The sequence below is a fragment of the Nuphar pumila genome, chromosome 15, assembly GCF_984573655.1.
Source record: "Nuphar pumila chromosome 15, dmNupPumi1.hap1.1, whole genome shotgun sequence".
NCBI classification, from domain to species: Eukaryota; Viridiplantae; Streptophyta; class Magnoliopsida; order Nymphaeales; family Nymphaeaceae; genus Nuphar; species Nuphar pumila.
This window is the reverse complement of record NC_143263.1, coordinates 28258262-28269759: the sequence shown is the minus strand read 5'-3', so window position 1 is coordinate 28269759 and position 11498 is coordinate 28258262. Positions and strand designations below refer to the sequence as shown.

At 34.9% G+C, this 11498-nt stretch overlaps 1 protein-coding gene across 1 annotated transcript; it reads right to left on the bottom strand.

Annotated features, from left to right (window-relative positions):
* Nucleotides 1-6881: 6881 nt before the first annotated feature.
* On the bottom strand, nucleotides 6882-7742 carry LOC149814941 (putative serine acetyltransferase 5). Its single transcript, XM_089990446.1, has one exon. It carries the CDS (start codon nucleotides 7740-7742, stop codon nucleotides 6882-6884), a length of 861 nt encoding a protein of 286 aa, XP_089846572.1.
* Between the last annotated feature and the right edge of the window lie 3756 nt (nucleotides 7743-11498).

Genomic DNA, 11498 nt, shown 5'->3' with positions numbered 1-11498 from the left:
TTTGTTGGTTATGCATACTTTTATGTTATGATGATTAACCTAAATTGATATACTGATATTGAATAGCATGTTTATGGTATGCATGTGATATGAGTCAAAGTATATAGGGCTATGACATATAGTATGTGTGCATATGGTGCATATGGGGTTGTACATGCATAAAGTATTTTGAAACATAGCATGTGTCCATATGATTCTTGCATATGATGTGGTAATATGCATGTAATAGTAATTAAGTGCAACATGCCATGATTGTGCATAGAATGACAATAAAATTTGTCATGTATATATGTGGTGCATAAAACTATGAAAAATAATATGTATGCATATTGATTCTAAAAGATAGACTAAAGATGCACAGTGTGGGTGGTCTACCTGGCTACACTGACCTATGGCCTCAATAAAGAGAGCCCCACATGATTTTTGGGTGTTGGCTACCGAAATCAATGATTTTTGGGCGTTGGTTGTCTAAATCACATGATAATAGATCATATTTAGCAGCTTTGGGCATTGGCTATCAAACTCGCATGATTAGAGGTCCCATGTCTGCCTTTGAGAGGGCAAGTGGTATAGCTTTTGTGGACCCTATATTTTTATGGGTGAAAGGACTCACTGGTCTCCAGTCCATAGAGTTAAGGGGGGCAGACTACCAAATATGTACTAGGTGGTATATCCCTATCTCTGCAGAGTGTTAGGATTGATCATGTTTGCTCATCACTGGGAGAGTTTCTCTCAGCATTAGACCACTTTCAGTGGGATTCTACCTCAGTCAGACACTCAGTTAAATTAAAATACATAGAATAATATACCTCGAGTAGTCTGACTGGGTTATAGTTATTTTTTTGTGTACCCAGTAGATCTTTTAAAAAGAGAAACAACACATTAGTTGAGTAGGAACACTTTACAAATATTGTATTCATTTTATAATTATGTTTGCATTGAAAGCATGCCCTTGATTATGTTGATATTTAACTGTGGCATGTCATGGTATCATGTTTTCTAAACGTAACTATTTTGGTTATTTAAATGAATGCTTATGATTGTTGATTACATGTGCATGTATGCTTCATGTTATGCATATATACCTTATTGATATGTTTTTCTAATGAAACTGTGGAAGTCTGACCGTATATTTTAAAATAAACAGATTCAAAGTAGTTAAGTTGCAATAGTTGCAAAATGCTGCAGAGGTGCCATGTGAGCCAATTATTGATCCCTGAGAGACTTTGATTCTTATACTAGTTTATTTTATTTAATTTAAACTTATAAGCAATTGGTTTATGGAATAAATGGTTTAAATTTAATTATGGTTTGGTAGAGATGTCTTTACATACTTGTAACTCACCCATAATTTTAACTGATTTTAAATTAATGTTTTTGCTATGATTTTGAACGTATTTGATAAAGGGTTTTATCGATTGGATGTCTTTTCTCAAATTTGGTTCTAAGTAACTATTAAACACTAGTGCTTGCGTAGGATGACTCCTTAGATCTTAATTCAGTTAAGGCAATGCCATAGATGAGACCTCGTATTTGAAAAAAAATATTTCTACATATTTTGTATTAAAATTTTGACAAATAGAATTTTCATACAGCTGAGGGGTCAAATATTTAGTGGGTGTGAAATAGAATATAACACACCATTTAATGTAGGTTTAATCTACAATTCAACCCATCCAAATAAAATAGAAAACAAAAATTCCCATGAGTAGCAATATAGCTAGTCTGTTTAACAACAAGCTCAGATTCTTTATCAGGTGTGAACAGGGTATATCATAAGCACACTGGATAGTGTATGCCAATTGATTTGGTTACAAACCAAGTTTTTTCACATAGTCACAATGATCACCTAAATAAATGTAGCAATATCAAGTGTTAGTAGGTTATAACAAAACACATTAAAAATTAGGCAACGCTGATAGCATAGATGGTTTTATTAACATTAAGAAAATAATTCAGTTTAACATAAATTAACAAAGTGAGAACAACAAACAGAGATTTGAGTTGGATGCCTCCTATTGTGTATCCACTCAGGATTTCTGCATTTGTTCAAAACTGCAATATGAAAAACAATTTAAAACATAGAAATTTAAGTCTTGTCCTAACATAGTCTCTAAAATGAGTATTGCACAAATATCTCAGATTATATTTAGTCAAATCGATATTCCAAATTATACAATTCAATAATATGGTCTTGATCATTTTCTAACTCAAGCAAACAACAAATATTTCAACCCAAGATCGTTTTAATAGTTTTCAATATCATATCTTCGCAAAATACAAACCTTTTCATAGATTAATGATACTCAGAATCTAAAATGGCATTCAACAAGAAAGGGAAAGAAAGCAAATTTGTTAGCTCCGGCAATACGACGCTGGCCAATGAAGGAATGGCTTCCTTCCATGAGTTCTCAACATACAAACGGATTGTCTGAGGTCCACATTTGACCGATGGTCTCACACAACACTCTCCTAAACGGCCATGATCAAACATGGTGGAGAGACATGAACCATCAAAGGCAGGTTTCTTCTTTCTCAAAACAAGACTTTTGCTTCTTTGTTGTTTAGGTCTTCTAACAGAGAAGACCTCCCAACGTCTCCTTAAGGAGGCTTTTAGGATTGCCACCTCCCTATGCCCAATGAGAGGGATCCAAACCCAACTCCTCTATTTGGGGCCAATGAGATCCATTGGTTCCCAACAACCATATTTGGGAGCCCAAGGAGATCCAAAACTTCAAATTCAAAAAGGAAATTCTAGACTCGAAATAAAAACTACCCAAAATGTCCTTACACCCTCCAATAGCCCTAAAGAGATCCTAATAGGCTATAGAACCTAGATCTGAATTTGATTATTTAATCAAATTTAAAAAAAAATCCTAGTTCAAATTAAAAATCTAAAAAATAATTTCCAAATTCTAATGAATAACATTTTTGGATAAAAATTAATTTCCAAAAATTTAGAAGTTCAAAATTACCAAAATTTTCATCTTATGTTTGTGATGGATCATGCTTGCACGTTCGAGTATGATGATATATCTTTCCTGAACGTCTCTTCGATGCATTCTTTGTTGTATCTTTCAAATGCGCTGCATCAGCCCCTCGAACTAAAAAAGCTTCATCCTCGAAGCCTGCCCCTCAACTATTGAATCACCATAATACCTCGAAAGATACATAACATTAAATACATCAAAAGTATTATAGTGAGATGACAAATTCAACCTATATGCATTTTCATTTATCCTCTCGAGGACCTCAAGGACCAATATGTTTATTTGTCAATTTACCATGCATATCAGAAGGTATTCTTTCTTTAGATAAGATAGCCCAAACAAAATCCCCGGGTTCAAGGATTACCTACCAATGCTTTTTATTCATAGCTATTTTATATTTTGTTGTGTTGTCAATGAGATTTTGCCACCTGTTTATGTACCTCATGAAGTCTATTCTTTCCTGAATAGATTTGTTAACCGGCCCAACTGAAGGAACTAGGGCTAAATCAACTGCAGAGAAAGGGTTGGAATCACACAAAACTTCAAAGGGACTAAAACCAGTAGATCTATTAACAAATTTATTAAATCAAAATTCAGTGTGTGACAAAATGCTAAGTCAAGACTTAGGTCGATTACCAATGAGTGCATGCAATAAGTTTCCAAGAGATTTATTGACAACCTCAGTTTGGCCATCGGGTTGTAAATGGTGCATAGTGCTAAAGTGTATTGAAGTGCCCAATCTTTTCCATATTTGTCTCTAAAAGTGATCAACAAATTTAGAATCCATGTCTGAAGCGATGGCCCTATGAATGCCATGCAATTTATATATTTTTTGAAAAACAAGTCTGCAATATAAGATGTGTCCATGTTTTTTTTTATATTTTTTAATATTGGTCAACTACCACAAATACAAAATCTAAAACATGTGTAGACTTGGGTAGTCCTGGCATAAAATCCATAATGATATCTTGCCATAGCTTTTCAGGAATTGGTAAGGGTAATTATAATCCAACATTGGATGCAGTCTCTTTGGCCATATGATATGTTCTATATATGTATACATATTTAGTGATGTCCCTATGCATATATCACCAAAAATATGATTCAAAACTAAGTTTGATAGTTTTATTCATAAAAAAATACCCCTCATTATGCATTTTTGCAATAAGTCTACTTCACAAAGAACAATCAATAATACATAAGTGGCTACCTTAAATAAAAATCCATCTACAAGAGAATACTTAGCACATTTTTCATTAGAGAGTTCAGAAATGATTTTAGAGAAATAGGGATCACTAGCGTGAAGAGAAGTGAACTCATCAAAACCCCAAGCAGAAACTTTCATTGTAGATAAAAGAGATGACTTCCTACTAAGAGCATCTACAATAACATTATCTTTTCTTGCCTTATGTTTTAGCACAAAGGTGAATTCTTGCAGGTATTCGATCCATTTAGCTCTTCATGAATTTAATTTATGTTGACCATTAATATATTTTAAGGCTTCATGTTGAGTATGCATAATAAACTCATGGTGAATCAAATAATTATGCAAATGCATAAGAGCATGATTAATAGCATAGAACTCTTTATCATAGGTGCTATATTTTAATTTGGCATCATTTAATTTCTCTCTAAAATACGCGACAGGTCTACCTTCCTAACTCAGAACAACTATTCCTACTCTTGAAGCATCCCAAGATAACTCAAAGACAATCAAAATTGGGAAGAGTTAATACAGAAGTAGAATACAGTCTGGATTTTAACATTTTCAAAGATTTATTTGCCTCTGGTGTCCACTAAAAAGTTTGCCTTTAATTCAACCAGTGAGAGGCATTGCTAGACTACTAAAATGTTGAATGAACCTATCGTAAAAAGAAGTTATGCCATGAAAGCCACAAACTGTCGTAACAGAATTTGGTGTTGGCCAATCTCAAATAGATTTGACCTTGACTGGGTCTACAAAAATTCTCCCATTTGACACTACATATCCTAATAACTCATCAATTAAAAATATGCATTTGTCAGGAGCAACATAAAATTGTTCTATGCTAAGAATAGTGAAGACAATTTGTAAATGGGGTAAATGTTCTTGCTCATCCTTGATATAAATTAAGATATCATCAAAATAAGCTACAAGGAATTTCCCTACATATAGTCTCAAAACCTAATTCATAATTCACGTAAAGTTAGATGGTGCATTTGACAATCCAAATGGCATAACTAACCATTCAAATAAACCATCTTTAGTCTTGAATGTAACCTTCCATTCATCTCCTTGCCTAGTGCTAATATGATGATAACCATTATGGAGATCTAACTTAGACATATTTTGGCTCCTGCCAGTTGATCAAGTAAATCATCTAATCTAGGAATATGAAACTTATATTTGATTTTGATCTTGTTGATGGCTTGACTATCTACACATATACACTAAGTTCTATTCTTTTTGGGAACTAGAAATATAGGAATGACGCATGAACTCAGACTTTCCCACACATAACCCTTCTGTAATAAATTCTTGACCTAAGTACGCGACTCATACTCAGTGGGGCTCATACGATATTGTGGGAGGGATGCTTCAGGCTGGAGATCTATCTGAATTTAAAAATTTAGACAACCTATGCATTTCAAGACTAGTTGTTTCTCATCCTCCGTGAGGTTGTTATGAGCCACAAGTTCATGAAACTCGTCAGTATACTGGTCTACACTTTGTGTACCTTGCTTGAGATTTTTATATCTCTGGTACAACTCTCGATGGTAGTTATGGGACAAAAATTGGGTGTGGAGTTTGAGCTCCATGTGAGCCCATTAAACATCATTCAAAAATCGGGTGTGGAGTTTTTTCTAAATAGCATGAACATTTAATTAGGTTTTATAGTTTTTTGTGTTTTTTAAATAGCATTTGGATTTTTTTTAAATAAGATGAATATTTAATTTAGGTATTCTTGTGTTTTTTAATTAACATTAAACATCATTCTATGTGATTGAATAGCATAAATGCATAATTGATGATGAAAGAATTAGGGTTTCGATTTTGTATTTGTTTAAATGACATGAATTTTGGATTATGCTTTTATGGTGTTATGAATTTAATACTTGATTTTGGTTATAACTTAGAATTTTAAGGTTCTTTTTGTTTCAATTAGTATAGATGAAAATTTAAAGTTTTTTTTTTCAATTAGCATGTGAGGTTCTTATTGTGCATTTGTGCCCACCCTAGCTTAAATTCCTGACTCTGCCCTGGCTTAAGAGCCAACACTTTTTGGGGGTAGTGTTAGAAGTAACCTTGATCCTTTAAGCTTATATTTAGACCATGATATATGGGAGGTTAAGATCATAAATGAGATGTTATTGATGATTTACATGATTGAAGATAACAAACACATCACATGTTGAGTTTATTAGCACTAGTTTCAAGCTTATTCACAAGAATGATATCACAGTGAATGGGAGCAAACGTATCTGAAACGGAAAGATTTGCCTATAATTTGTTGTTCATTTAGTTTTATTCAACTGACAGCTCTCCTTCAGCTCGTCGCAAGAATTGATGTTCAAGAACTAATGAACTGTGTGCAGCAGGTTTAAGTCAAGCATTGATTAAGACCACAATGACAACCAAAAATATACATCAAAATGAAAGGGGGGCCTCCATCAGACAATTTTATATTATTGAAGATAATACAATAGCCATCAATATGCTAGCTGCACAAGTCGAACAAACAAAGAAAAAACCAAACAAGGGAGAACTAACTAGTAGACCATATTTTACATCACATGAAAACCTAAAAACGTTTATGAACTTCAGCATTTTCACTAGCAGAAACAGTGTAGATCAAGAACCAGGTCACGTTTCTATCGATGTCAAAGTGCACCACAAATTATCAAACAAAATCAAATCATATAAGACCAGTGGGACATGAAGGAAGTCTGATCCATGCTCTCTCCCGGAAAATTCTTATGTTCCTCTTTTCGTTGGATCAACCGAGCTGGGATCCCAACTGCGGTGTTCCAAGCAGGCACATCCCTCAACACGACCGAGCCCGCGCCGATGTTCGCTCCTTCACCAATGTTCACGTTTCCAAGCACAGTGGCTCCGGCTCCGATCAAGACACCATTGCCAATCTTTGGATGCCTATCACCTATCTCCTTGCCATTTCCACCAAGTGTGACATGGTGCAATATCGACACGGTATCACCAATAACTGTGGTCTCTCCGATCACGATTCCGGTAGCATGATCAAGCAGAATTCCTGATCCGAAGCTTGCACCGGGATGTATGTCTACTGCAAATACATCAGACATTCTGGACTGAAGAGAATATGCAAGAGCACGTTTTCCTTGCAGCCAGAGACGATGAGACACCCTGTGTGCTTGGAGAGCTTGGAAGCCTTTGTAGTTGAGGAGGCAGTGGGAGAAGGAGTGGCAAGAGGGGTCGCGTTTCTGGACGGCTGCGATGTCGATTACGATAGAACGGCGAATGTGAGGAGTAGAAAAGGACTCGAGGAAGAGGTTGTACAGGATTGTAGGGAGTAGGGTGCGTGAAGAGAGCTTATCACCCAAGTGGAAGGCCAAGCAGTGCATGAGAGAGGGATGAGAGAGGACAGTGGAGAAAAGATAGCCGGCCAGGGCTGGTTCGTCTTTTGCATCTTGGTTGGCTTCGAACTTGATCTGATCCCAGAGGAATGACTCTTCGGCTTCATGGCCAGCATCTGATGATGCAGGAGGGGAAGCCAGGCCCTTGGTGCTCGCCATGTTTGGCAAACAAGGAAGATGCTGAGACCTTACCACTCCTGCTTGCCTTTATTGTCTTTCTCACAGGTATGTCCGGAACTGTTTGTTATATATAAACGAAACCCAACCCTCTCTCTCTGTCTCATACATGGAGGGTGCAATAGACGTTAGTTTTTAATTTTTATTATTTTATTGAATCTGACATTATAGATGTGATCTGTATGGTTTGTTTAGTAGGAGAAGGAAAAAGGAATTGGCTTTCGGATTGTCCAATTATGACATACTTTCAAAGACTTCAAAAATCAAAAGCCCACAATTTTCTAAAATTTGAAGACGTACTAAAAAAATCTTGTTCTCTTTCTCTAAAATAAAAAAACATGAACTAACAGCCGATTCCTAGCAGCACATGAACCGTGCTGCACATATTTGTGGGATCAGAATTCCGATCGAACATTGAAAACTAACGCCATCCAACCAAACAAAAAATGGCTCGTTGGTGAAGAGGGCTCCGAATTCCAGCGAGTGAAAACCAGTTGACGGTATCTCGTGCTTCGCGAGGAAACCCACACAGAACACAGAATGTCGCTGCAATGAGCCCCAGGTTTTCTCGTGCTGGGTGGTCAAATGTCTGAGATTAGGTTCATTTAACCTGGGCAACAAAAAGGGTTAGAAGCAAATTCATGTCTAAACCAAATACTAAAATATTAATGAGCCTTGACTTCTCAAAATATAATGATAATTATTAAGTGATCAACGAAAATTCTTGGTTGCTCAACTCATGCCCTTAATTTAATCTATTTCTTATGGTCACTAGAACCATTGAATCTAGACAACTAAAACCTATTTTGTTTGTGTGAGTTTGGACATGAATATGCATGTCGGTGCGTACACTCGCACGCCCGTGAGTTTGGACAAGGTAAGAGGTCACTAAAGGCTTGTTTGATGCCTCGTCCAAATTCAACATAATGAACGTTATGTAACAACTGTACTAAGTTCAATACCAGAAGTTGTGCTCCTTGTGTCCAACATTTATGTTACGCTGTCTGCGAACAACATGAACACACACACAAATAATGGGTCAGATAACTTCCTTTTTGGATCGTACGACTCGTTTTGCCCAACCATATGTGTATTCTAACATGTTCATTATAGATTTTAGCCCCGGATATGGATCTTAGATTGGATCTAAAAACTAAAAAATGTTAAAAATTTGAGAAAAAATAAGAATTGATATTTTTGATATATAAATGATTTAAAGAATATCATATTACATCTGATTATTAAATTTTATCATAAAAATATCAAACCTTAGAATCAAACTAACTATAAAATTAAACTATCAAACCTTATTAAATCATCAAACCTTAAAATGCAAGAAAATAAATTATAAATAAACTAGAAAACCTTAAATTATAAGAAAAACAAAGTATAAAATTAAATAAAAAACCCTAATTTAAACCCTAATCAAAGAAAAAAATAACCATAATCAAATACAAGAAAAGCCTTAATCAAATTAACTATAAAAAACTTAATTAAAATAAATTGATTCAAAACCCCTAATCATAAAATATCAAATAAAAATCCTTAATCAAATTAACTTAAAAAAAACTTAATTTAAGAAAATTGTGATTCTCCGCTTTTGATGTTGTCTTGTATGAAGTGCTTGAGGACAAAACATTCTTCAGGGTCATGACCCACAACTCTATGATATCTACAATATTTAGATGGGTCTTTGCCCTTCATCTATGGTATATTTGGCACCTCAGGCAACTTGACTAGGCCATATTGCAGCATAAGATACAAGACCTATGACTGAGATTGTTTGAACTTAGTAAATGTTTGATCGTTGGTCCATTTAAGGTTGCCACCATACCCATTTCTAATGGAGTTCACACTACAAGAAACAAAGTAAATATACACACCGCTATTGACTAGTATTAACGACGACTTTAGATATCCCTGTGAATGCCTTGGCCCCACACAAATATCACCATTAAAGGCAATGATCTATAACGTGAGCCTTTATATATCGCCATTATAAGTAGTTTACAACTACTACATTATATGGCCGTTAAATATGTCACTGTTATAAACATACCTATAATGATGACTTTCGATATCACCGCTATAGGTATGTTTACCGTTAATTATTGTCATTAAAAAACTTGTACAATAATATTTAATGGCCATATAATATTGCCATGATTGATATATTATGGCGACACATAAATCTTGCCATTATAGCCTCATCTATAAAGGGGACATTATATGACCGTTAATTATTGTCATTAAAAAACTTTTATGATAATATTTAATGGGCATATATTATCATCATTATTGATATATAACAACGAGATAAAAAAATGTCATCATTATAGCCTTTCTCTATAATGATGGCATTTCTATCGTCGTTATAGCCTAGTATTTTAAAAGGGCCCGACAAACCATTTTTTTTTCTTCTCTCTCTGTCTTTCTCTTTGCACTCTCATTGAACCACTGTCGGTTACCGTTGGAGTGTATGCTCCTTCCTCTCTCTATGTGATCTCTCTACACTCTCGTCGGATCGCCACCTGAGTGCCGGTTGCCACTAGAGTGCTTGCTCCCTCCTCCCTGCAAGGTACCTCTCTCTCTCTCTCTCTCTCTCTCTCTCTCTCTCTCTCTCTCTCTCTCTCTCTCTCTCTCTCTCTCTCTCTCTCTCTCTCTCTTTTCTTCCTCCTCGGCCTTCTCCTTCTCTTCTTCTTCCTTTTCCTCCCCTCATTGCCATTGATCCCCAAAACTCAAGCATAAATCAAATGTATTATGTTAACAGACTGGCTTCTATTAACATCATACATGTTATCTATTATTGTTGATCCTTGTACCAAGGTGGACATTCTATTCAAGTGTTCAACACACCCATGAAGCAAATTTATGAAGCACTTGAACAGAAATTTTAGCATCACTGAGCCATCAAGAAATTAATTTCACTATGTTCCTGCAAATTTGAGAAGCGCTTGAACACAAATTGTTCCTGCAATTTTTAATTTCTCTATGTTCCTACAATGTTCCATTCTATGTTTCATTTTGGGAATTTGGTCGATCCACTAGAAACTAGAAAAGACATTTTGATGATTTGGGATTTGGGGGTCTTTTAATCTTTTGATCATTGGATATGGATATGCTATAAGGAATTAGTATCATGTATTTTTGTGATTTGGATACTTGTCAAAAAAAAGTATCAAAATCACAAAAATACATGTCAATCAGCTCATGTACTTGCACAACAAACATAACAACAACAAATCCAACAAAAAGAATCAACACAAAAACTTATGATGGCACATGCACAACCACAATTTATATTAGAGAATCGCTAAAAAAAATCACCAAAAAGTATTTAAACTAGACAATAAAAACAACCACCCCAAAAAAATAAATGCCACAACATCCAATCAAAACACCACCACTGAAACAAAAGCTTATATTGCCCATTAAACCCAAAAAATATACATAATACCAAAATCTTCCTTTTCTAAGCACTAAATAACATGTATAAGATGCTAGTAAAGTACACAAGCATGAAACCATTTTACATGAATACAATTCATGGGGCATTTACAAATGAACCACGTGCTATTGAAGTTGGAATTTACACTTTGGAATTTACAAGAATGCTTAGAATTTTAGGGGCATTCTATAGAATTTTAAAAATTTGTGTTTTTATTCATAAATGCCACTGATTAAAGATTTTTTTATTGAATATAGTGGGTTCGTCATCTATGAATATAGATCAATCAT

Excerpts from the sequence above, each read along its gene's own strand:
- LOC149814941 (XM_089990446.1), bottom strand. The coding sequence starts at position 7,742 with ATGGCGAGCACCAAGGGCCTGGCTTCCCCTCCTGCATCATCAGATGCT.